Below are 26908 nucleotides of genomic sequence, written 5' to 3' on the forward strand. Positions count from 1 at the left end.
GCAGAGCCCAGCATATAGGCCATAGTGAGAGCAGACACGGTGGTCTTCAGTTGGTCAAAGCAAATTGGGGTGAAAGGAAACCCAGACTCAGGAAAGTTACAGAATAGCCCAGTCCCATCTTTCACTGTACATCTGAGAGGCTGGCTGTCTTGCCCCAAGACTTGCACCAGCTCCGAATTTCCTTCTAAATTTGCAATTTTGTGAAGTTTTTTTTTTTCTTAATAAGATTCTCTAGGGATCCCTGGGTGGCGCAGTGGTTTGGCGCCTGCCTTTGGCCCAGGGCGCGATCCTGGAGACCCGGGATCGAATCCCACGTCGGGCTCCCTGCATGGAGCCTGCTTCTCCCTCTGCCTGTGTCTCTGCCTCTCTCTCTCTCTCTCACTATCATAAATAAAAAAAAAAAAAAAAAAAAAGCAAAAAAAAAAAAAATAAGATTCTCTAAATCATATAAGATTCAAGCCCATAAAACGTGTTTCCACCCTGGTAGAGGGAATGTGTTACTTGGGAGAGGAAGGAATCACGCAGAAACAAAGCTAGAAGAGAAAGATAGGAAAAGGAACATTCTCCTGCAGAGAGTGGATCCACTATATCCTTTCAGGGACTTACCCCAAAAGGGAGCCAGGGTTCCCACCTGGAAATCCTCTATCCCTTCCCTACCCATCCCCACATTTGAGGGGCAAACTTCAAGAGCTGGGGGCAGGGGCACCTGGGACGTTCAGTGGTTGAGCATTTTAGGTTTTAGTTCAGGGCATGATCCCGGGGTCCTGGGATGGAGTCCCACATTGAGTTCCCCACAGGGAGCCTGCTTCTCCCTCTGCCTGTGTCTCTGCCTCTCTCTGTGTGTCTCTCATGAATAAATAAAGTGAAAAAAAGCGGGGGGGTGGGTGGTAGGAGAAAGAACGAACGAAAGAAAAGCAACAGCCTGGCTAACATCAGTGAGAAAAAGAGAATCAGGCTCAGGAAGCAGACTCCTGAGCAAAGTGTCCCCCTCACCCCCACTCCTAGGGAGGCTCCGCTTTTACACACAGAGAAGAATGCATCTGCGATGACCTCTGCTCTCTACCCTCAGGCCAGGATGGTGGAGAGAAAGCGAAGAGCCAGTGAAGACCCGGGTCTGCTAGACCCCAAAGCCCAGCAGAGGGCTGGACCACGTGGGGCGTAGGTTCCTCTTTAGGAAAAGTTCGAAATGCGGCTTTGTGACCACATGGGGGCCCCCTTCCAAGGCTCCTTCCATCCGCGAGCCTGGGTTTACCTCTTAAGGAGTTTTTCCGTTTATTTATTTAATTCTTGTCGCCTTTTTGTTTTAAAAATGGTTCTTATCACTACAAAATAAAAACACGGATTGGAAAAATAAAATGTTAGAAAATGTGTAAAAACGGCCCGTGGTCTTACTGTGAAGGAAAACGGAAACTACTCTGTGTTCATCTATATGCCTCCAAACTGGCACGTGTGTTTTTTTTCTTTTACACAAGACTGAGATCATTCTGGACAGGCTTCTCCTCTTAAAATACCACGAACATCTTCCCACACCAAGTTCTTCACCAAAATAATTATAAATATGGTATTGTGTTCATTCCATTTAGAAATATTTGTTATAAATAATAAACACATTACAGAGAATTCTAAGTGGCTGCCTACCGGGATTTACCCGACTATTTTCCTATTGTTGGAAGGATTTATTCCATCTCAACCCAACACAGACGTGAGCTACAGCTGTCTGACTAAATAAATACATGAAAAGCCCAGATTGCCTGGCAGGACCTAGAGCAGCAGAGGCGACGTGGCGGGAGCCCTCGTGGGAGAAGGCGCTGGTCCCCTGGGCTCGCAGGGAGAGCGGCTGCTGTCGCCGCGGTCACACCCCCACCCCCGCGCGGCTGGTCCCTGGAGCTTTGATGAGCGGGTCTCGGGCGCGTGGGGTCCAGAGCGCGAGGGCGGCGGGTCGGGTGCGGGGTCCGGGCGGTGACTGAGTGCACACCGGGCTGTAGGCCGGTGGGTCCCGGGCGGGGGGGGGGGTGGTCTGGAGGCCAGTGGGTCGGAGGTCAGGGGCCAGTGGGTGTGGCAGCGTTGGTGCGGGGGGGGGGGGGGGGGTCGGGAGGGGTCGGGAAAACTGAGTCAAGCCGCGTCGGTGGTCGGTGGTTCAGGGGGTCGGGGGGCTGGCAGGTCGGCTGGCCCGTGGGTCGGACAGCGCCCGTGGGTCCAAGTGGGTCTGTGGGTCAGTGAGTCAGGGGGCCGGGGTCAGGAGGCCGGTGGGGCGGGCAGCGTCGGCGGGCGGGTGGACTGGTGGATCCGGAGGTCGGGGGCGTCGGGGCGTCGGGGAGTCGGGGGGTGGGGGGTGGGGGGTCAGGGGGTCAGGGGGTCAGGGGGGTCGGAAGGTCCGGAGTGGAGCGGTCGGGGAGTCGGAGGCCGGTGGGTTGGGGAGTCGGGGGGGTCGGAGGGTCCGGAGTCGGGGGGTCGGGAGGCCGGGGGATCGGGGGGGTCGGGGAGGGGCGCCCGGGAGGGGGTCGGAGGGTCCGGAGGCGGGGGGTCGGGGAGCCGGGGAGGGGCGCCCGGGAGGGGGTCGGAGGGTCCGGAGGCGGGGGGTCGGGGGGCCGGGGAGGGGCGCCCGGGAGGGGGTCGGAGGGTCCGGAGGCGGGGGGTCAGGAGGCGGGTGGGTCGGAAGACCCAGATCCAGGTGATCCGCGGGCGGGTGGTCCGGCGGGTGGGTGGGTCGGCGGGCCGCTGGGCGGGGCGGGGCGGGGCGGGGCGGGCGCCGCGCCTGCCGTTCGCCTCTCCGGGCTGCAGGTGGGGCTGTGCGGCCGCGCTGCCTCCAGGAAGCCTCACGGGCCTGCGCCGGCTCCCAGGATGCAGTGTGGACCGGCCGGGCGCTGACGGCGGCGGCGCGTCTGCGGGCGGAGCGGCGCGGGCCGGCCAGCGAGGAGCGCGGCGACGCGGGCGGGGACGGCTGGGCCGGGCGGGCGCCGCCTGCGGAGAGGCCGGGGGCCGGCCTGCGTGGAGCCGCGCGGCGGCGGCGGCGGCGGCGGCGGCGGCGGCGGCGGCGGCGACTTCCTCCGGGCCGGGCCGGACAGCGCACGGCCATGGCCGAGGCGGCCGCGGCTCCGGTAAGGGCGGCCCGCGCGCACCGACGCGCGGACTCGGGGCCCGGGCCCAGCACTCGGCGCCGCAGGCCCCGGGGAGGGGCTCCGTGGGCCGCGCCGGGCTCCCGGGCCTGGGCCCGGGCGAGCGGGGCGCGGGGTCCGCCGGGGCCTACGGCGCCCCGGTCGGGCCCCCATCCGCGGCCGAGCCCGAGCTGGGCGGCACCGGCCGAGCCCGCAGCGGAGGCCGCCCCACGCCGAGTTCCTGCAGCCCTCCGCGGCTTCCTGCCCCCGCCCCATCCGCTGGCCCCTTCATCTCCGCGCCCCCCACCCCGCGCCTCCTTTCTCTGCCCACCGCTCTGCCTCAGCGTTCCTACCCCCCAGCTCCCCCCAGCGGCCTGGTGGCACCTGGGAGGTGTCCGAAGCGGCTTGGATTCCGCACACACCGAGTGCCCAGCCCGATCGAGGTCGGGGCGGAAGACAGCTGCTCCCTCTTGTAGAAGCAGGCAGGCACCAGCCCTGTTAGCGTTATTTTGTCCTCACAACAAACCTGTAGGGTAGGTGCTCGTTCCGTCACACAAAAGAAACACCCGAGGCCTGGAGAAGTTAACTTGCCTGGGATCGCACAGCTAGAAAGTGTGTGAAAAGACACAGTTGGTCTGTGTTCAGGGGCATATGGTGTGTTGGGGGATCAGGCAGGTACCCTGGTGATAGTAGTGCAAACAGAAAGAGGTGAGTGGTTCTTGCATTGAGGTAGAAAGGTGCTGTGGGAGGGCAGGGGAAGGAGAGGGAGGGGCTGGCACCCCTTCCTGACCTGTGCTTCTGTGATTTGAGCTGGGCTTTTAGGGAAGGCTAGGATTTCATCTGGCGGAGTGGACCAGTGGAACTTTTCAGGTAGGGAGGTTGGCTGGCACTCCCAGAGAGAAGACAGTGCCCAGCATGTTCAAGGACTAGAAAGCAGTCACTGCTCCCTGGGAGATGGTTTTGGTAGGGAGGCAGTGGGAGAGAAGGCTGCAGGGAGAGTTGGAAGGGGTTTTAATGCCTGGACTTCATCCTGTGGGTGCGGAGTCCTTGAAGAATTTGGAGTCTCTTACCATCAGGTCCTCCCAAGGATAGGGCTTCTGCTCCCTTGGCAGGAGTCTGAGGACAGCCCCATATTATCCACCCACCATTTAGTAAGGAGCTGGGTCTGAGCAGAAACAGCCACCACCTCCCACTAAATGGGGTGAAGGTCTTATACAGGGCTCCCTGCCCCATTAAAATGGTGAGCACACTGTGTGTGCCTTAACTGTTTATAAGGGAGTTGAGTTTATGCGGGTGTCCTTTTCCTGCAACGCAAAGTTTGCAGTAATATGGCAGTCAACTGCATGTGGAGGCTGAATAGGATTTCAGCAGCTGGGGAGCTGGGTGATGAATCAAATGGATACTTCTGGAGCGAACTCTTGGAGGCTGGAGTCAGATGGCAGGGGCTGATCAGAAAGGATAAGAGGGCAAGGAAGGAATAGCAGCTGTCAAGGGTGGCCTGAGGTGCCAGCCTAGCACAGTCCCTGCAGCCTTGGGGCAGAAGCACCCACCCCTGGAGAGCAAGAGTCCCTCCAGGGGCTCTCTGCCTATCCAGCTGCTCCCATCCTTGGAGACCAAGTGAGAAAGCCCCTTTTTTTGGGTCAGAGGTCATCTGATGCAGCCTCCCTCCAAACAACCACAGAAGCACTGATGGTGCTTGACAGTTGTTTTTTTGTTTTGTTTTTTGTTTTTTTGTTTTTGTTTTTGTTTTTGTTTTTTTGGCCTCTGCTCTTACTCTTCTCTCACTGTTTGCTGTAGTTCTCGATGACTTTCTCCAAATGAGCCCACACTGGTTCCTACTAGTCATTTCATTATGCAGATAGTCACCAGCCATTTGTTTGGGAAGAGTTTCCAAAATGTTGTAAGGAAACATCCGTCCTCAGGCACTGCCAGAAGAAGGCACAGATGTCTGGACCTTCTCTCTGACCCAGGGGTCCCACCTTCAGATGTGGGTTGGGCAGGTGGTTCAGCCCCTGCCCAAAGCAAAATGTGCCCTTTCCTCAGGGTCTCCCAACTGCCAGTCAGGTCATTCAAGCTACCATGTGAACTTTCCAGCAACAGGGAAGTAAGTCACTGCTTGGGAGAAGCTTTATGACAGTTGTCGTACATACAAAAGTCTAGCCTTATGGCATGTGTTTTACCTTAAAATCTGTAAGGTGTGCCACTGATCCTGGGGTAGTTACAAAAATGTCTCAGGCCCTTGAGAGGGGTGGGTATGGTGAGAGAAACAGACTCTGGGGCCCCAGTGGACCTGTGTTGATTTTGTCCCCTTGACCAGCCACACTACCTGTGTCAAAAAGTCTAACTCTTGGCCAGGGGAGATTTACACTAATGGTGATGTTTAGTTTAAGGAGGAGCAGCTGGGAGGAGACCATCTGATTGTACTGGGGGAAGAGGAATTAGCTGTTTGATTTTTATGTTTATTAAAAAGAGGCACGAGATGCTTTAAAAAAAAAAAAAAAAAGGAAAAAAAAAGCAGTTGAGCAATGCTCATGTTTGTGCCGGTTCAGTGAACCAGCTGTTTTTTTTGCTAGGTCATCATCCGTAGACAGTTCCTGTGTGATTATGATGGGAGGTGCTGGCTGGGCTCTAGTAAATCTGCAGTTTACTATTTATCCCCTGAAAGGCGCTGGCAGTGCTAAGTCACTGTTTATTTAACAGAATTGCACTGAGCACCTTCCACGGGCCACGTGCTGTGCTACAAAAGATGCAGTGCTGCCTTCAGAGAGCTGGGATGGGCAAATGCGGGAGGGCACCGGGCAGGGCAGTGAGTGCCAGGCCGTGGATGGAAGGTGGTGCACAGCGCACATCGGTGGTGCCTGGGTTACCCAGAGGAGCTGATAGCTAGGCTGAGATCATGCATGTGGCACAGGGAATCCCCACTTTCAATAGGAGCTCTGCGCCCCTTGCCAAGCCCCCTCCCCCTGGGGGAGAGGGGCTCCAGGAACGTGGTGGAGGGATTGAGTGGTCACAGACTTCTCTTTGTTTCTGAAAGATTTCTCCGTGGACGATGGCAGCCACAATTCAGGCCATGGAGAGGAAGATCGAATCGCAGGCTGCCCGCTTGCTTTCCCTAGAAGGGCGGACAGGGATGGCCGAGAAGAAGCTGGCGGACTGCGAGAAGACGGCTGTGGAGTTCGGGAACCAGCTGGAGGGCAAGTGGGCCGTGCTGGGGACCCTGCTGCAGGAGTATGGGCTGCTGCAGAGGCGGCTGGAGAACATGGAGAACCTGCTGAAAAACCGAAATTTCTGGATTCTGCGGCTGCCACCAGGCAGCAAAGGAGAAGTCCCCAAGGTATCCCTCAGGCACCTGGGGTGGGATGGCCTGAGGGGTGGTGCCTGTAAGTGTGTGGGTGAGCGTGCGTGACACTGTTCCAGGTGCCTGTGACCTTTGATGATGTGGCCATGTATCTCTCTGAGCAGGAGTGGGGCAAGCTGGACGAGTGGCAGAAGGAGCTCTACAAGCACGTGATGCGGGGCAACTACGAGACACTGGTGTCCCTGGGTAAGGCCTGATACTCATTTTTCTGTTAAATGTGATTTTGAGTGTCTCCAAACTCCTCTCCATGCTGGTGGCTTTCGTCACCAGGATGTGTAAATCACTAGAAACTCTGACCATGCAAAGAGTTATTTCCTCCTCTTACTAAAGATGAGTACCAGGTGACCGAGTCAAAAGCTCCCTGTACCCGGTGAAGTTCACAGGTTGCCAGACAGAGAGGGGTGGTGGCATTTCTCCTAACCAGGCACGGAGCATGGACGTCTCTGTCCTGCTGAGACAGAGTCAAGCCTCTGGCTGCTCTCAGGTCCAGGATGTCATGGGCCCAGATTCCTTTGGCCTTCTCTTACAGGAATATGTGGTCTTTCTGGTGACATTCCTCTGGGTTAGTGAAGAATCTGGGCAGACCATGCTTCCCATACCAGTGCTGTCTTCATCCCTCGAGGCTCTGCTCCCTCAGACCCTGGGGCCACTGTCACGGTCCACACATGGTAGCCCCAAGAGGCTGTTCCTTCCAGGGCTTCTTTCCTCTTGGCACGGTTTTGGTTTCTGTGTGACCTCAGATCTGTAGGCAGTAAGGCATGCTCAGTGAAGATGGGAACAGGTGTAGGCGTGACATTATATTTCAGTTTGAAGAAATGCACTGCTGCCTAATGGGGAGACTCTACCAGTGTTTCTTCACCTGGGCACTGACATTTGGGGCCAGATGATTGTTGTGGGGCTGGTCTGTACAATGTGGGATGTTCAGCAGCAGCTGGTCTTGACCCACCAGTGCCAGGAGCATTTCACCCCCCAACCCCCGGTCGTGACAATCAAAAATGTCGGAGCAGCCTGGATGGCTCAGCAGTTTAGCACTGCCGTCAACCCAGGGCCTGATCCTGGGGACCCAGGATCGAGTCCCGCGTCAAGCTCCCTCTATGGAGTCTGCATCTCCCTCTGCCTGTGTCTCTCATGAATAAATTAAAAAAAAAAAAAAAAGACACCAAACTGCTGAATGTCCCCTAGGAGACAAATTGCCTGTTGGTGGAGAACCAGTGCTCTATACTAATCTAGAAGTTTCATTTCTTGGCCACTCTTGGATTCCTAGGCTGCCTGTCCCCAGCTCTGAATGGGACTCCATGGCCAAAGCTAACCTTTGTGTCCTTCCTCAGACTATGCCATCTCCAAGCCCGAGGTCCTCTCCCAGACCGAACAGGGGAAGGAGCCGTGCAGCTGGCGTCGCCCTGGCCCCAAGGTTCCAGATGTTCCTGTGGACCCAAGTCCAGGTGAGGAGCTGAGAGAAGGCAAGGGACACCAGGCAGTCAGGTGGAAACAGGGAAGTAAAGGGCCACAGGGGGTATGACCTTTCCAGGAAGGGCCAAGAAGAAACCTCAGACTCGAATGTTTTAAGTCTAAGTTTTTTAATAGTTATGACCTATAGCCTGCTCTGCAGACACTCCAGGAATACTTCCCAGTGCGGAAAACAGGCAGCAAACCTAGTCTTTTAGAAGAGAGATAGGGCAGCCCTGGTGGCTCAGTGGTTTAGCACCACCTTCAGCTCAGGGCCTGATTCTGGAGACCTGAGATCGAGTCCCACGTCGGGCTCCCTTTGTGGAGCCTGCTTCTCCCTCTGCCTGTGTCTCTGCCTCTCTCTCTCTCTCTCTCTCTCTCTCTCTCTGTGTGTGTGTCTCTCATGAATAAGTATATAAAATTTTAAAAAAAAAGTAAAATTCTAAAAAAAGAAAAGAGATAGAGCCAGTGCACAGATCAGGGGAAGAGAAGATAGGACATTGATCGGGAAGGTAGGAGTGTGTTGAAGACAAAATTTGATTCCTTCCCAGTGTTCTGAAGAGCCAGCCTTACCCCCAGCCAGGAGCCAATCCCAGTGGCTGGCCACGTGTTTCAACATGATTATAACGACAGATTTATTTAAGGTGGATCTGGATACCCGATATCCCTGCCTCAGATCTTCCTGGAGCCAGCCAGCACCTCTGAAAGTTCAGGAGGAGGCAGGTGGCTGCGTGAGGAAAGCCAGGTTACTGAAGTGAGGCCCTCGGCAGGTGCGGGGAGGTGACAGTCCATCCCTGGCCAGGAGACCCTGCCTCTGCAGGCTCAGCCCACTTTCTGCACAGAACTGCCTTGCCTGTCCCACCTGCCTCGGGTTCCCTTGTCTGAATGCCTGTGTTACTAAAAAAGTCCTACTGTGTTTCCTTTGTGATTACTGACATGCGTCTTCCACCGTAAGTAGGCAAGTAGAGTGTCATGCTGCCAGAGCAGCCCATGCGCAGAGCCGGCCACACAGTCGGTGTTCAGGACAGCTGTCACCAGTTGAGTTCCACAGACATCCCTTGAGACTATGCTAGGTGCCAAGGCCAGAGCTGGAAGGGGAGGACAGAGAGATCACTAAGCAGAACGCTCTGTGAATGGAGAAGAGGCTTAGACATGGAGCCTGCCTTCCTAGCCTGGGGTGGGGGGACAGATGTGGGGGCCTCTCCGCTTCCCACCCCGCCACTCATGAATGTGAGAACGGGCCCAGAAATACGGTGGCTGCTGGTAAGACCCCCGACACGCCCTCCCCTCCAACACAAATTCCGCTCTCCACCTCCCCTGACATCAAGGACCCTATCACCCCACCCACATCAGCTGGAAAAGCCCTACCCCACCCCCCAGCTCGCTCCGCACCCTGTCTGTGCTTGCACAGCCCCTTGTTGGACCTGCCATCCCACTTGTCTTCAGTTCCTAAATTTTCCCACTACTTTGGGGCACTCAGTCCCTAGCAAGGCCTCAGATCCCCAGGCTCTCCCCGAGCATCCCCCTCATTCTTGTCCAAATGAGTCCTAGCTCTTCTTGCATCCTGGAGCCTGCATCCACTGCGTCCCACCCCTTCCTCACATCCAGGACAGCCGTGTCCCTGCTCCTCCATGTGGCCCCTGTGCTCCCCTCCTCCTTGGAAACCCCACCTCTCCCTCAGTTGCCTCCTGCAGACCCTGTCTCTGCTCCTGCCATTCTGGCCGGCTAGGGCAGCATTCCCAGAGGCCCTGCGAGGTCCCCAGCCTCCGCTCCCCCTCCACCACCCACCCTAAGGTCACTCCCCGCCCCAGCACCCACTGCAGACAGTGATGCACCCCTCCCATCATCTCAGTTTGAACCTGTCCCCACCCCATACCCCTCTCCTTCTTTTGCAGATCTCTCTTCCTAGGCCCTGACCCTAGCATCCAGCCCGTTCATGGTCCAGCTGGTCCTGGGTTCCCTCTTTGCCCAGCCAAGGCTCTGGCCCAGTGTCACCCTCACCCCCTCACCCCTCTTCGTCATTGTACTCACCTGGCAGAACTGTAATCTTGGTTAAATCTGCACCTGCTCCCACGCAGCTGCACACAGCTGGAGAGACCTCCTGAGCCCTGTTTTTCTCACCTGCAGGCTGGGGGGCCTTCAGCACTGCCCTCCCAAGTCACCCAGTGTCTCCTTGGTCCATTCAATTGCCCAGAGGATGGCAAACTCTGGCCCACAGGCCAAATCACCCACTGTGTTTTTTTGGCCCACCAGCTTAGAATGGTTTTCCTGTTGAAAAAACGCTGTTTAATTGAGAAAAAAAAAAAAAAAAAAAGGAAACAACTCACAGCCCCCACCCCACCAGCCTATCTGCTTGTACCCAGGCCCTGGTCTCTGGGTTTGCTGCTGTGTCCACCCCTTCCTCCAAAGACCTGTCTCCACTGGGCATCAGACCCAGCGCAGGCTACCTTGGTGAGGCCTCGGGTTGCCTCCCCATCCTTCCCACCAGCCTCTGCCTTTGCTGTCACTTGTCCAGTTTGGGCACTGACCACTCATGACCCCACATCCCTGCAGCAACTGCCCCATTTCTACCTTCGTGTCCTGCTCCCCAGGAGTACCCTCCTCCAGTGCCTGCTTTCTCCCATTCCTCTTCCCACTCTGGAGGCCCTTCCATCAATACTCCTGTCAAGGCCACAGGGGCCCCCCATGGCATTAAAGATCTGGTCTTACCATTGGTGACATTTGCCACCATTGCTCGCTTTCTTCCCAGCTTCATTTCTTTGATGGTACTTCCTCTCCTGGTTTTCTCCTGCCTTACTTAACACCTTTCCTTTTCTGTTTCCTGGTGCTCTTCCTGACCTCTGTGCGTCACGGTATCCTCCCTCCTCCCTCCACACCCACACTTGCCATCCTGGCAGTGGCTGTGAGGGCTCTGCATGCCACCTCTGTGCCGACAGCTCCCATGGTGCCCTTGTCCAGCTCCTCCCTGAATTCTGCACCCCTAGCTGCCTAGTCTGTCTCCACTTGGATGGGATAGACATCTTGTGCCAAGTACGTGCCCAGCAGATCTCTTCCTCCCCTCATCCCTCCACTCAGTGTCTCCTCTGCTCCTTGGCCTTCAGTTGCAGGCCAAGACCCAGAGGTCAGCCTCGACCCTTCCTCACACCTACATCCATCGGAACTTCTAGAAGCTAACACTTCCTCCAGACTCATCCAGAATGCTATCACATCTCATCTCCTTTACCCTGCCACCCAAACCCATCATCTCTTGTGATTCCCCTCCCAACCAGCCTGCCCACTCCTGCACTATTCAGTCCCCCGGAGTAAGGCCTATGTTCTTTGCTTCCAAACCCCTTACTGGCTTCCCTCTGACTCAGATACTTTGGCTTATTTTTCTGTTAATATCTTGCTCCCTCTGTTCCTGCCATACCATCCTCCTTGCTGTCCCCCCAACACTCGGGGCTGTTCCAGGCTCTGAGCCTTTGCACGCACAGTGCCCTGTGCCGGGAATGCCCTTCAGGTACTCCCTAGGCTCCACCCATTCCCTCCTTTGGGGTTCTGACTTAAAATTTAAATTGTCACCTTATTTAAAATTGCAGCCCCCTTCCCCACCCAGAACTCCCAGTGTCCTTTTCCTGCTTTGGTTTGTTCCACAGCAGATAGCATCATCTAGTATATGTATTTCTAGATTGTTATATATCTTTCATACTTACAGAGTTGATAGAGGTAGATATTACACATATTTCAGAGAGACAGATGATAGATTTCATATTTATAGATTTCTGTATGGCCGGCCAGGCTCTCCCCATTAAGATGTGAATATCAAAAGGACAAGTACTTTTATTTCTTGTGTTCATACGATCATTTCAGGCCCCTCAAATACTGACTAGCACAGAGTAGGAATTCAATTATTTGTTGAATGTATGTAGTGTACAGAATTTAAAATACTTGTGTATTAAAATAGGTGTGTTAAATTCCTTGTTAGATTTCCTAGACTCCTTCTTCCCCATGGTAACCAGTTGTCCAGAAGTTGATGTTTATCTCGTCCTTTCTACCCACATTTTAAAACTTTTATTTAAAGCTATTATGTATATATGTAACCACAAGGAACATATGATACAGTTTCGTGTGTTTTGAGAAATGGTATAAATGTCATTGTATTTATCACTCAATTATCATGTATTTCAGATTTGTCATTCATTTTATTTTATTTTATTCTTTTTTTTTTTTTTAAGTTCCTTTCTTCTTTTTCTTTTTTTAATTTATTTATGATAGTCACACAGAGAGAGAGAGAGGCAGAGACATAGGCAGAGGGAGAAGCAGGCTCCATGCACCGGGAGCCCGACGTGGGATTCAATCCCGGGTCTCCAGGATCACGCCCTGGGCCAAAGGCAGGCGCTAAACTGCTGCGCCACCCAGGGATCCCGATCATTAATTTTAACAGATGCTTAATATCTGTTCTCCAAAACAACTTTGTTCCCATTTGTCTTCCATTGGTCTGTTGATTTGCATTTAAGCTGTTTCTGATTTTTCACTCTCACGATTGATACCACAGTGGGCAGAGACACAGAGACACCCGTCTCTCTGTGTCCCTGCACTGCGGGCTCTCCGGGGAACAGACCCAGGGCAGACCCCCCGCATCACGGGGCATACTTGGCACCCTCACCATTGCCATGGTGACACAGCTTGTACTGCTCCCATCAGCAGTTACAAGTACCTGTTGTCTTACATCTTTGCCCTCCTTCAGCATTAGATTCTTGTCAATCTGATGGAGGTTGAAATGACATCTTATTTTAATTTGCATTTCCCCGACTCTTACTGAAGTGGAGCATCCTTTTCATGTTTATTTGGTTTCTTCAGTGAATTGTCTCTTTCTGTTTTTCTACTGGTGCTTTTCACTCTCTTATTGATTCAGACTTCTGTATACAGGTTCTGGATCCAAACCCTTTGTCTCTTATTTGCATTACAAGTATCTTCCCGGTCTGGGGCAGGTGTTTTAACTTTGTTGTGCTTGCATAGATGTCTTAATTTGGGGTCCAGTCAAACTTACCAGTTTTTTCCTTTATGATCTACTTTTCCTGTCATAGGATAGCCTTCCCTACCTCACTCCAGGTCAGAAAGACTTTCTTCTCCATCTTCTGACAAAACTTTGAAGTTTTGCTTTGCACATTTAAGTCTTTAATCTCTCAAGAATTAATATTTGTGTAGGTTGCCAGGGAGAATTTAAATCCCCCCCACACACACACACGGACATCTGATTTCCCAAAAAAGTCTGCTGAATATTGTCTTTTCTCCAATGATTTGTAATGCCAGCCTGGTGATGAACCAGGTTCCCATGCATGCGTGCACAGTTTCTGGGCTCTTTATTCAGGTGTTTTGGTCTCTGTCTGCCTCTATGCCAACACTTGCTGTTTTAGCTTCATAAGAAGTCCTCAATCTAGAAGACCAAGCCTTCCCTACTTGCTCTTCAAAACTTTTCTTGGCTATTGTTCAACCTTTGTTCTGAGTTTCAGAATCTTCATGTCAAATTCTCAGAAAATCCTGCTGGAATTTTGATTGGAACTGCATGTACTTTCTTATTTCATTTCTGGAGAATTAGCCTCCTCACAACATGAGCCCCTCTCCCCCAGGAGAAGACTCACCAAGTGAAGGCTTCTGTGCGGCTTGAATAGACTCCATCATTTTCTCTGATCATTGTTTCTGTTGTGAGTGGCATTTTCACATTAAGTTCATTCTAAATAGTTATTACAAGTATGCAGCTCTGCTGTTGACTTTCTTTAGTAAAAGACCACTTTAGCTCAACTTTCTTATTATTTATAATACTTGTCAGCTTAGGTTCTCATGGATTTTTTTTCTGTAGACAACACAAAAGTTATCTCTTCTTTTAAAATCGTTACAACTTTTATCACTTCTCTTCTCAGCCTTTGGGCTAAGATCCAGTGTAAAATCGTTACAAATTTTATTATTTTTCTTGTTCAGCAGTTTGGCCAGGATGTTGTTAAGTCCTGGGGATAACCAGCATCCTGATCTGTGCGAGGTGCTTCGAAGGTCTCAGCAGTAAGGATGATTTTTGCCATAGACTTTTGATGATACTCTCATAAAAGTTTATAGATGTTTTGTTTCCTTCCACTTCTGGATGAAGTTACTGTGAGCAAGTGTTGCATTGTATCAAATGGGTTTTGTTGGTTTTGCTTTCTTAATTTTGTGTTTTGTTTCTTTAAAACATTGTAACTGTATCATACATAACATTAACAAATGGGTAGAGAATGAAATCTATGGGCACCCCAGGTCGCTCAGCTGGGTGGCTCAGCTGTTTAGCACTGCCTTCAGCCCAGGGCCTAATCCTGGAGACCTGTGGTCGAATCTGACGTTGGGCTCCCTGCATGGAGCCTGCTTCTCCCTCTGCCTATGTCTCTGCCTCTCTCTCTCTCTCTCTCTCTCTCTGTATCTCTCATGAATAGATAAATTTTAAAAAAAGAATGAAATCCATGTAACCCTTAGAGAATAAGCGTGGACCCCCACATTCTCAGTACCCCTGCATCAGAAATAGGTCACAACCAGAACCTTCCATCACCCTCTCTGATCCCATCCCCCTCCCTTCCTTTTACAAATAAACAGAAAATCCAGACATAGACGTGATCCATCCCTTGCTTTTCTTTACATTTTTATACCGTATGTATATGTTCCTAAATAACATTGTGAACTTTTTATGAATGAGATCACAGCATCTATATTCTTCTTTAGCTTGCTTTCCTCACTGGACATTGTTTCTGAGAATCATCCATGGTGACACAGTACAGCTGCCCTCATTCCTTCCCATGACTGTATGGTTTTCTGTTTTATGACTGGGACACAGTGCATTCCTTCCTTCTGTTGATGGGCGCTTGTGTTGTTTCTAACATTTTTGCTTTTAGGAACAATGCTGTTGTGAACATTGTGGTGCATGAGTAAAAGTTTCCCTAGGTGTAGTCCCAGGATTGAACAGCCAGGTCGTAGGAAAGGTGCATGTTCGACTTTTCCAGGTAACATCTGGGAGTGCTCCGTAAAGGGGCCCCACCCGCCAGCACCTGTGCACAGTGCCCAGACGCCCAACAACAACAACAGGTCCCCATGGCACCTCATCCTCACCAGCCCTGGAAATGCCTCACATCCTCACTTCTGCCCATCGGGTAGGAGTGCATTGGTTGAAGATTCCTATTTTAACACATGCATTTTCCTAATTAAGGAGACTGAACATTATACCCTCTGTTTATAGGCCATTTGTATTTCCTTTTCTGTGAAATGCCTGTTTATGGCTTTTGTGCGTTTTTCTTTTGTTTTCCCGTTACTTACTCATTTGTAGAAGCTCCTTTCATGTTCTGCGTGTTAATCTTTTTCTCAGGTGTGTGTATTGCCAATATCTTCTCCATATATGGTATATTTTAAAGAACAGATGCTTTTGATTTTAATGTACTTGGACTTTACCTTTATGGTTTGTCCTTTTTTTTGGTCACAGTTAAGAAATTTCCCCTACCTCAAGGCAGTAAGATCTCACATCTTCTTCTAAGAGTTCTGTCTTTCACATTCAGGCTCTTGGCTGCGAGGCCGGAACCCTGGTTCTTTCTCACTAGCTCTTTGGGTCTTCTTTTCCTTTGCTCTTTGGGTTCATCTTCCTAATTACCTTATACCAAGTTCCATGAAAAATCCAGTTGAGATTGTGATGGGAATTGTATTCACCCTATTAATCACGTTGGAGAGAACGGATCCCTTTGCTATATGGAGGCATGTTATTTGTTTTTGTTTTGTTTTGTTTTGTTTTGTTTTGAGGCATGTTATTTGTGAATGGCCTAAGCCCCTCCATTTAGCTCATTTGTCTGGTATGCCTCAATGAAGTTTTAGAATTTTCTCCAAAGAAGATCTTGTATTGTACAGTTTGTTGTTGTTAGATATATTCCTAGGTTCCTTGTATTATTTTTAAAAATTTTTCCATGTATTATCAGTGGTGCCTTTTGTTGTTGTTTTTTGTAGAGAGTTTAAGAGCTGGGAGGGGAGCAGCAGAGGGAGGGAGAATCTTAAGCAGGCTGCACACCTAGCACAGAGCCCAAAGCGGGGCTCAGTCTCATGACCCTGAGATCAGCACCTGAGCCTAAACCAAGAATCAGAAGCTTAACCAACTGAGCCACCTAGGTGCCCCAGTGGTGCCTTTTTTTTGACCTACTTTTTGTTTGTTGCTGGCATATGCTGGGGGCTGGGGAGGGTGGGCAGGGAACTCCTTTTCCCAGCACTTTTTCTCATGTAGTAGAGGCTCAATTATATGATATCCTGTCTCTCTCTCTCTGCCCCCGGGCATCCCTCCACGGAGCCCACCAGGAACATACCTCATCATCAGAGAGTGTGCAAGCAGAGTTGGACAAGCATAGTCCTTGCCCATCCATCTTCCTCCCTTGGAGCACCTGGCCACCTCCAGGGGCCAGGCCATCTCTGTTGCTCTGCTTAGTATAGGTTCCTTCACTATGGTCCAGTGGGGGACTTCCTATCCTAGAGTCAGTACTAGGATCCCTCTTGCCCACTGGTAATTTTCAGTTATCAGTAGTAAAACTAGCTTACCCTCACCTGCCTTCCTCTTTTATTTCTCTGTTAAGCTCCAGGACAGGGAAGAAAAATAGTATTTGATGGACTCCCTTAAAACCCTTTTTGAAAGTGTACAAAAATCCATTTGTCTTATATTTATTGATATTTCTAAGAACCTTGCTCAAAATCTCCTTATGGCTAATAACAGTTCTAATAATTGTCTGCTGATCCTCAGATCTTCTGAAAAGAGAATCATATCCTCTAGGAGTAATAAGACTTTTTTGTTTCCTTTCAAATCTTTATGGTTTATTTTCCTTTTGTTTTATGGTGCTGGCTGAGAACTTACAAGAAATCCTTAAATAGAAGTGGTGATAGCGGTATCCTTGGTTAATGGTTTTAAAGAGAATGCTTTTAGGGATGCCTGGGTGGCTCAGTAGTTGAGCATCTGCCTTCAGCTCAGGGCGTGATCCCGGGGTCCTGGGATCAAGCAAGTCCCACATCGGGCTTCCCACAGGGAGCCTGCTTTTCCCTCTGCCTATGTCTCTACCTCCCTCTGTTTGTCTCTCATAAATAAATAAATAAGATCTTTGAACAACAACAACAAAAAGATGCTTTTAAACTTTTCACATTGCATCTAACATTTGTTAAAAGTTTATCAGTGCCCTTTTATTAGGTTAAAGAAGCTGCCTGGATTTCCAGTTGACTAGATATTCCTAAAAAGAATAGACATTCAATTTTTCTAAAATACTGTTTTGGTAAAAAAAAAAAAAAAATACTGTTTTGATGTCTGTTGAGATGATTATGTGTTTTTCTCCTTTAACTTGCTAATATGATAAATTGTGTGATTTTAATCCAATTTTGTAATCTTGGAATAAACCTAACTTAGTCATCTTCCTTTATATATATATTGCTGGATTTAATACTCTAGTTATTTTGTTTAGGATTTTTGAATCTTTGTTCATGAGTGAGACTGGTCTATATGATTTTACTTTCTCAGACTCTGTCTACTTTTGATATTAAAGATATAAGCTATGATGTGATCCCTTTTTATTTGCTCAGAGGGTTTGTGTAATATTGGAATTACCCGTTCCTTGAATTTTGAGTAAAAAATACTTGTGAGGCCATCTAGGTTCTAGTTTTCTTTGTAGGTGAGATTCTTGTCTACTGATTTAAGTTGTTTAATAGGTATAGGACTACTCAGGTTTTCTATTTTTTAGTCAGTTTTAGCAAGTTCTAGTTTTTCTAAGGAATTTGTCCATTTCTCCAGAGTTTACAAATTATTTGTTATCTTTTTAATCTCTGCTACTTTTTAAATTTTTTATTTATTCATTAGAGAGAAAGCAGGGGGAGGGGGAGAGGGAGAAGCAGACTCCCTGCTGAGCAGGGAGCCTGATGTGGGGCTACATCCAGGATCCCAGGATCACTGCCTGAGCCCCAGGTAGACGCTTCACCAACTGAGCCACCCAGGCACCTCTAATCTCTGCTGTTCCTATAATCACTTTCTTTTTTCATTCTCCTTGTTGGTTATTGGTGCTTTCTCCTTTTTGTTTGATAATCTGTTAGATATAGTGGCATAATATTCTCTTCAAAAAAACAGCTTTTGGCTCTCTATATTCTATCTTTGTGTTCTCTTTTGTTAATTTACACTCTCATATAATTTCTTGTCTTCTACTTTTCAAAGGATTTCTGTTGATGTTATTTCTTTTTTTTGTTTTTTGGTTAGTTCTTTTCTTGTATCTTGCATTGACTGCTTGACCCTTAGTTTTCTACCTATCTTCTCTCTCTCTCTCTCTCTCTCTCTTAGATTTTATTTATTTATTTATTTGAGAGAGAGAGGGAGAGATCACAAGCAGCGGGAGCAGCAGGCAGAGGGAGAAGGAGAAGCAGGCTCCCAGCTGAACAGGGAGCCCGACCCAGGGCTTGATTGCAGGACCCCAGGATCATGACCTGAGCCAAAGGCAGAAGCTTAACCAACTAAGCCACCCAGGTGCCCCTCTCTTAATATAAACATACGAGGTCATAAAATTCCTCTAAGTACTACCATTGTAGACATAGACCACACATTTTGACAAATAATATCTTAATTAGCTTGGGTTAAGTAAACTATTGTTAAACTTAATTTCACCTGTTTCTATTTATTTATTTACTTACTTACATAGTACTAGAAAATCTAGAATGAGCTATGTGACCTGCCCAGTTTCTCCAACGGACAGTGCTGATTGTGGTCACTAGCGTGTTCGGATTCTCACCCACCATCTTGAATTGTGTTTTGACTTTAGACCACTTTTTCTATATTTCTTTTTTTACTACCCCTCCTTTGCGAGTTCTCCATTTAGATTCTTCCTCAAACTATTATTTTTAATTAGTTTGAAAGTTCTATGTTCTGTTTCTGTTCTTTTATTTTTTTTTTATTTATCTTAAGATTTTATTTATTTATTCATGAGAGACGCAGAGAGAGAGAGGCAGAGACACAGGCAGAGGGAGAAGCAGGCTCCATGCAGAGAGCCCGACACAGGACTCGATCCTGGGACTCCAGGATCACGCCCCAGGTCGAAGGCAGATGCTTAACTGCTGAGCCACCCAGGCGTCCCTGTTTCTGTTCTTTTAGAGGTGAATTTTAGGAGAATTTTAGAGGTGAATTTTAGGAGAATTTTTTTTTTTTCCCAAATAGAAGTCTGTTGTGGGTTTGTCAGTGACAGACTCCCATTCTGTGTTTGTACAGGAGTTTTTGTGTGTCTGAAAATACTCTTGTTCCATTCCTGTATTTGAGGGTTGTGGATTCTCAGGTGAATGTTACTTTCTCCTAGCCCCTCGAAGATGCTTTGCTGAGAGGAGGAAGTTGAGAAGCCAGCCACCTGTCTAGCCATTGTGGCCTGGTGGGCCATCTGCCTTTCTCTCTGCCAAGCAGGCCTCTGACTCCTACCACAGCATGCCTGGGCATGGATTTCTTCCTCTTGATCCAGCTTTAATTTTCAATAGTTTTCAACAGTTTGGGAAATTTTGCAATGTTATCTCTCTGAATATCGCCTTGCCCACCTCCTCCCTGCTTGTTTATTCTGGAACATTTTTGTACTATCCTTAGTAACTGTGGACGTCTCTTCATATCTTCAACTCCATCCATCGTTTCTTATCTGTCTTCTAGTTAGCGCACTGTCCCCTGCTCAGTTGTTTGTGTTATGTTCTTTTGCCCTATAGATTGGATTTTTACATTACAGTTATTGTATTTTATTGTATTTTGTTCTTTTCCAAAATCTGGTCAGTTTTGATACTCTCTCATTTATCGGCCTCTCCCCCTTTTTGTTTTTTCCATATGAAACTTTATACTCTGCATATGATAATCCCAGGTTGGCATCTCTACAGGCCCAGATCCTGCAGTGTTTGACCTCTGCTGACCCACTGACACAACTACTTTTACTATTAGCGTGTGATTGGTTGTGATTTTGGTAATGGCTCAGTGCTGTCCTCCTGAGACTCACTGTCCACCTCTGCAGGTCCTCGGGAGCCACTTGAAAGCCTCCAGGCCACTCCATGGTGTGACCTGGCACCAGATACCCTTGGGCTGTGGTGTGTCAGTCCCTCGGGTGGGACTTGGGTCCCCATATCCTTCAGCTTTGTTCTTTTTCCCCTACTCCTTGGGAGTGAATGCAGCTGCAGCTCTCATGTCATTTGGCTCCTCTTCTGGTTACAGGTTTAGTTTTCTCACAGGGACCTGAGTTGTGGGGGGATGTGGGGTGTCCCTGCAGAGCAGGTTTGCATTTTCCCGTGCTGGGGGTGGCCTCCTGTGCTGCCATGGTGGTCAGCCAACGTTTCTGTGAATTTCTCAGCTTTGGGTCTCTACACCATGTGGGAGGCACAAATTCAGTGTGGATGTGGGGAAATTCTAATTTCTTAGGGTGGCTGTCCCATCCCACTCATGGCCCCAGGCAGGTGGCAGCTTCCTTGTAGTGCCCTCAGGTGGATGGAGTTTCACTAGTCCCCAGCTCACTGATGGGACAGAGCCTTCTGGCTCCGGGCTTCATGCAGGCAGCTCAGCGGTGCTCCCAGCTTCACCTGGACACCAAAGCCCAGCACCTAAGGCCTGTGTCCTGTTCCAGCAACTCTCCAGGTCACTTGGCTCCTGTTTGAACTCTTGATTGGCTTTGTATTTGCCCTTTGATTCTTATATCTGGAATCTTTCTTTTCTGCTCACTTATATACATATATGGGGGTAAGGTTTTGGGGGATAGTTGGGGTTGCATTTTCTGTAGCATTTCTGTGTTAAAAGTGGGGGCAGGACTTCCCCAGAGCAGCTCAGTCTTCCCCATGGGCCAGAGGTCCAGCCCTGAGAATGCACTGTTGCATTCCTCACCCTTTCCCATCCTACCCTGTGCTCAACACCGTGTAACCTCATGCTTTGCCCAGAAGGCTCTACTGGCCCTGCTTGCTTTGGTCTTGCATTCCCACCAGGTTCTTCCGCTGTTTGACCGTGGTAAGCCCCTGTCCCATTTCCTTGGCTGGATGTGTGTCCACCTGAGGGCCGAGGGGCCCTGATGCTGTATGTTCATGCACTTTCCCTTTCTTAGGCTCGGGGCCCCCAGTTCCTGCCCCTGACCTCTTAATGCAGATCAAGCAGGAGGGTGAGCTCCAGCTCCAGGAGCAGCAGGCTCTGGGGGTAGAGGCATGGGCAACCGGACAGCCAGATATCGGGGAGGAGCCATGGGGCCTCAGCCAGCTGGACTCTGGAGCAGGAGACGTCTCTACAGATGCTGCCTCTGGTGAGTGGCCGCAACTAGAACAGATACCAGGAATAAGGTACAGGGACTAAGGGCAAGGTGTGGGGAAAGACCTTCTGGAAGCACTGTGGGGGCTGTGGGCTCTCAAACATCTAGCCTGATTCATTGAGAAGTTTCCCCACCTGAAGGCAGGGGGCCGTACCAAATGATATTTTGAAGCCCCTCCCCCTTCGGTTTGGTGATGCTCTTGTCCTGGTATGTCTCTGCCTGAACTTCATCAGCTGCACTCCTGTTCTTGCCCCCACCATCAGGCATTTAAATTGCCAGTTGCCTCGCAACCGAGAGGACTATATGAAATAGGCCGGTGACATCTGTGCTTCCTTTTGCCTCAGAGAAGGAGCAAAAGAAAACCTGGTGCAGAGAGGCAGGACTGTTATGCTCCCACAGAAGAGACCCAAGCAGGATCTCAGGGTCTAGCCTGCCCTTCCTTTCCCACGGGGTTTCTGCCCCCTTCCTTCCCCTAACCCACGGGCTCTGATCTCTCGTTGCAGGTGTCCACTCCAACTTTTCAACCACTATCCCACCCACTTCCTGGCAGGCAGACCTCCCTCCCCACCATCCTTCTTCAGCATGCTCAGACGGGACATTGAAGCTCAACACGGCAGCCTCCACAGAAGGTATGGGCTGGTAGAGAAAGGACGGGAAGGGCTCACGTCTGCCTGGAAGGTGGCCTCAGCCCAGGGCCTCACTTTTACTGGTGAACGGCCCTGACCTTTCAGCCACCAGGCTGCTAGGTGTCTGTGATGTTCGGACTCTGAACAGTCTGTCCTTTATCTCCTTCCAAAGTCTTATGCTTGAACAGCCTTTCTTAAGAATGTTTCCAACTGTCCCTTTCTCATATGGTCTTTTATTTTTTTTAGAGCTTTTATTTTTTTATTCATTTTTTAAATTCAGTTAATTAACATATAATGTATTATCAGTCTCAGAGGCAGAGATCAGTGATTCATCAGTCTTATATAATATCCAGTGCTCATCATGTCGCACCCTCCCCCATGCCTATCACCCAGTTTCCCTGTCCCCCAACCCGCCTCCCCTGCAGTGACCCTCAGTTTGTTTCCTATCTCATATGGTCTTAACTGGTCAACCCTGATACGCTGATGCCTTGAGAGGATGCCCCTCCTGCCCGTACTCAGCAACCCTGGCTTCAGGCTGACCTTGATACACCAAAACCAAACCAGAACGGCTTCTTAGATATCAATACCGCCAAAGACAGGCATGTGAGGGCCAGAATCAGGAAGAACCACTACCACATTTAGGGATTGTTTTTCTATTTACTCCTGTTTTGAAGGCCAGTTACCTATTACCTTAATCATTTCCATCATATTTTAGCACCCCCCCCCCAAAAATGTGATAAAAGCCTAGATCCCTGATATAAAACTTCAAGATGTGAGATTCAAATACATTTATATAAAATCAAAGACATTTTTACCATTTCATTAATATATTTATCATTAGGTAGCTGGCCTCATTTACTGAATCCTTGCTACCTTCCAAATAGCATGCTAAGTGCTTTCAGACATGTCATAGGGTTTAATCCTCCTACAACCCTATGATATAGGGTATCACAGATGAGCTGTTGGTCAGAAAGTCACCCGAAGTCCACAGCTGGTCTGTGTTGGGGGAGGAGGGGTTAAAGTACCATCGCAGATCCACCTCAGCCCAACACTGTGTTTTTTGCCCCTTGGCAACCTTGGCATCAGTGGTTCAACCTTAGGATAGATGTGTGATTAGCCTTTAATAGCCAAAGTGAACATGTAATGTGGTGAACAGATGTGATGGTGGCTTTACCTGTGAAGGTCCTCACCCCCCAGTTGGAGGCAGCCACATGACCACCGGGAGGATGCTCTGCTGAGCTGGATCCTGAGGTGGGGAGAGTAGGGCTGAGCAGTGGTAGTCCTGAAGCTGACCCACGTATCCGGTCTTCCTTCTCTAAGCAGGTGTGGGGACAGAATGATACTGGGTCTTTCTGTCTTTCTCAGCAGATGTAAAAATTGTGATAAAAACAGAAGTCCAGGAAGAGGAGGTGGTGGCCACACCAGTGCATCCTACTGACCTAGAGGCTCATGGGACCCTGTTTGGACCAGGCCAAGCCACAAGGTTTTTCCCTAGTCCCGTCCAGGAAGGAGCCTGGGAAAGCCAGGGCAGCTCCTTCCCCAGCCAAGACCCTGTGCTGGGGCTGAGAGAGCCCACCCGGCCAGAGCGGGACATGGGTGAGCTCAGCCCCGCAGTGGCCCAGGAGGAGACCCCTCCCGGGGACTGGCTCTTCGGGGGGGTCCGGTGGGGCTGGAATTTCAGGTGTAAGCCCCCCGTGGGCCTGAACCCGAGGACTGGGCCTGAAGGGGTGCCCTACAGCTCCCCTGACACCGGAGAGGCCGTGCTGGACCCCAGCCAGGCCCCGAGACCCTTCAGCGACCCCTGTAAATATCCCGGCCGGACCAAAGGCTTCGGCCACAAGCCGGGCCTGAAGAAGCACCCCGCGGCGCCCCCGGGAGGGCGGCCCTTCACATGCGCCACGTGCGGGAAGAGCTTCCAGCTGCAGGTCAGCCTGAGCGCGCACCAGCGTGGCTGCGGGCTGCCCGAGGGGGCGCCGGGGGCGCCGGGCGCTGCGGGCAGCGGGGCGCGGGACGGCAGCGCGCTGCGGTGCGGGGAGTGCGGCCGCTGCTTCACGCGCCCGGCGCACCTCATCCGCCACCGCATGCTGCACACCGGCGAGCGGCCCTTCCCCTGCACCGAGTGCGAGAAGCGCTTCACTGAGCGCTCCAAGCTCATCGACCACTACCGAACCCACACGGGCGTGCGGCCGTTCGCCTGCACCGTGTGCGGCAAGAGCTTCATCCGCAAGGACCACCTGCGCAAGCACCAGCGCAACCACGCGGCGGGGGCCAAGGCCCCGGTCCGCGGCCAGCCCCTCCCGCCCCTCCCGGCCGGGCCCCCGGACCCCTTCAAGAGCCCGGCCGCCAAAGGACCCCTGGCCTCCACAGACCTTGTGACCGACTGGACTTGTGGCCTGAGCGTCCTGGGACCCAGCGACGGCGCAGACCTGTGAGGGGCACCCCCGTCCCGTCACCCCACCCCCGGGCTGGCTGGAGGGGGGCTCCCGGTCCTGTTGCCCCACCCCAGCCCACCCCACCCCCAGCCCAGGCCGCGGAGGTCGGAAGTCCCACCTGCGGGCATCGAGTTGGACATCGGGGTGGCGGTGAAAGCGGGGCCCCGGGGAAAGCAAATTTCCGAGTTGCCGAACTGATCACTGGAGAAAGAGAAACTATCCGGCTTCCACCTCGAAACAAAGTAGAATTCTCTGATTGTGAAACTGAGCAGCCTAGAATTTTAAGTAATTTAATTATGAATTTTTTTTTTTTAATTCTTGAGGAAAAAAAAAAAAAAGCTGGAAAATAGTCGTAGTACCAGTTTAAACTTCGTAGTGTACTTTTGGTTCCGGAGTGTGTGTGTGTGCCGGCCATGGCCTTACCAGGCCTGACGGTGAGCGAACCGGGAGTTGGCCAGCCCGGGACTCGGGGGTGGGGGTGGGGTGGGGTGGGGTGGTAGACTTCCGTGGCCCCACTGACTCCAAGGGATGGAATGATGGGCTGGTGGTGGCCGAGGATTTGGGGTTGCTGAGACCTCCATCCCACAGGCTGTGCTCAGCCCCGGGCAGATCTGGGCCTGGGGCTCCAGCTCCCCACCCCAAGTCAGCACCAGCTCCTCAGTTGTGGATCGCCCCCCCCCACCTCGTGTCAACTGGGAGAAGGACTTGTCCACCAGTAGCCCGTCCCATTTCCCAGCTCTCCTCTACCTGAAAAGGCCCCCCCATAGTGCTGGCCTATGACTGGCCATCTGTCACCCCTATCAAAAGGGATCTAGGTGGTGTCACCCTGTGAGGTGACTCAGGGCCTTATAATGTGGAGTTATCTGAACACCAAGTGGTAGAGCTGCAGAGGGGAGAAGGCAGAGGCGGGCAAGTGGAACCCTTCAATGTCAGATACCAGCAGAGCCAGAAACAAAGCGTGGCCTGCCCACCCCCACGTGGGGCTGCTTTCCACTCCAGTGAGATGCTTCTCTTTTCTTTTCTGTGTAGTGTTTCTTCATTGTCAAAATGCTTTCACTTCACGTCTCATTTGATTGCTGTGACCTTGTGAAGCACGCAGGACAAGTGTTCTTTCTTGTTAGAGACGAGGAAATAAATTCCTCAAGGGGGACACATCCCAGCCTCACACGGGGGGCGCACCTTGCTGTGCCAGCCTTTGAGGAGAGCCTCAGATTAGACAAGGCCCATCCATGGGAGGAGGGAAGGTTTCTGGTTTCACCCTCTTAAGATCTGTACCACATCTACCTGAGCAAAATCGTCAGGGGTCAGGATGTAGCTGAGCACTGGCCTTCTTGGTCTGTGAGCTCATCCCCACAGAGGGCGCGCGGTGGCAGGTCTGAGTGGCTGGGTCAGGGGCAAGGGCTTGCTCATTTCCCGTTTGACATCTTTGAGGTAGAATCAGAAATGGCCCAAGTCTCTTGATTCTACCACAATGCTGTCCCTACCACACAAGAATCCATTCCCGTTTTGTTGGAGCAGCCACTGATTCCCTCCCCCCCTGAGTAAGTACCCCGAAATGGGTAATTTGTTTCCCCTGAGGAGCAAGAGACCATGGCATCCGTTCAGTCAGCTCCCTCATGCGTACTTTTATTAGGCAATAGACTAGTTAAGAAAAATTGTTTCTATGTACTGTATATTTTGTACCTGTTTACACTTCTAATATTGATATAACTGATATTTTGAAAAACAAATGAAGAGGAAACATCCTGTTAAAATAAAACCTAACCAGCACCAAGGCACTTTGGTTGGTTCCATTCTTAGCCATGTACCTTGGGCACTGATGAACCTCGAAATACTTCTCGCTCGGAGCTATGTGGCCAGCTTCTTCACACCGTCCTCCTGCCCTTGGTCACCTTGATCCCAGGGGGCCGCTGTCCCTGAGGGCTGCGAGTGCAAGAATCCAGAGAAGTTAGACTCTGCGGAGGGACAACTGTGACACATCCAGTCACTTTGCTTCAGGATATAATCATGGTTTATGTAACTTGGCTTCATGTAATTTGATATGCGGGGCATGAAGCTAGGCCTGGGGGGAAAATGGCAGAATATCAAAGAAAAGCAGATGCAGGATGTTCTCTCTTTGCATCTTGTCTTGGGCGGAGGTGAAGAAAGGACTGACGGTGCCTGTGGTGGTTGTGTTCCTGGTCCGGAAGTGAAGTCCGCCCGTGGCGTTTGTGTTGCGCTGACACCCATGTTCCCGTCAACCAGAGTTAACAATTGTTAATGTTTTAGCTCATATTTTCAGTCGTTTTCATTTTGATCATTGTCGTTTTAAGAAAATGATCAGTAAAATTCTGTAAAATTTATTTTACAGAAAATGTAAAATAAAATCTGCCTCAAACTGCCACAAGGGCATGGGAGTGGGAGATGGGGAAGGAGCAAAAGTGGGCCTCATCCAGGGCCATTGTGAGGATGGCGTCACTCCTTACCAGTAGCTCTGGCCCCTTTCAAGTGTGCCTCTTGTCCACCGCCCTCCCCGCCCACTGGACCTGTCTCCAGTCCTTGGAAATCAACGAGGGACACTTCTGGTGTCTGCCCAGCTCACCATACATCTACCCCAGCACCAGGCCCAGGTGTTGCCACATGCCCTGTGGGCAGGAACCCCATGTATCACACCAAAGCTCCC

The 26908-nt window shown here is 50.8% G+C and overlaps 1 protein-coding gene across 6 annotated transcripts; it reads left to right on the plus strand.

The window, feature by feature from the left end:
• The first annotated feature begins 1923 nt into the window (after nt 1-1923).
• ZNF746 (zinc finger protein 746) lies at nt 1924-26021 on the plus strand. Of its 6 annotated transcripts, none has more exons than XM_072777117.1 (7): nt 1924-1989; nt 6130-6429; nt 6558-6639; nt 7782-7895; nt 20991-21182; nt 21692-21817; nt 23180-26021. In XM_072777117.1, exons 2-7 carry the CDS (start codon nt 6145-6147, stop codon nt 24244-24246), a joined length of 1866 nt encoding a protein of 621 aa, XP_072633218.1. In that variant the 5' UTR covers nt 1924-1989; nt 6130-6144; the 3' UTR covers nt 24247-26021. The 6 variants fall into 6 exon arrangements, with proteins under 6 accessions (XP_072633218.1, XP_072633215.1, XP_072633216.1 ...); XM_072777114.1 differs by lacking the exon at nt 1924-1989 and adding an exon at nt 2982-3098; XM_072777115.1 differs by lacking the exon at nt 1924-1989 and adding an exon at nt 2982-3098 and having other exon boundaries at nt 23183-26021.
• Nucleotides 26022-26908: the final 887 nt, after the last annotated feature.

Source organism: Canis lupus, chromosome 15 (genome assembly GCF_048164855.1).
Source record: "Canis lupus baileyi chromosome 15, mCanLup2.hap1, whole genome shotgun sequence".
In the NCBI taxonomy this organism is placed as follows: Eukaryota; Metazoa; Chordata; class Mammalia; order Carnivora; family Canidae; genus Canis; species Canis lupus.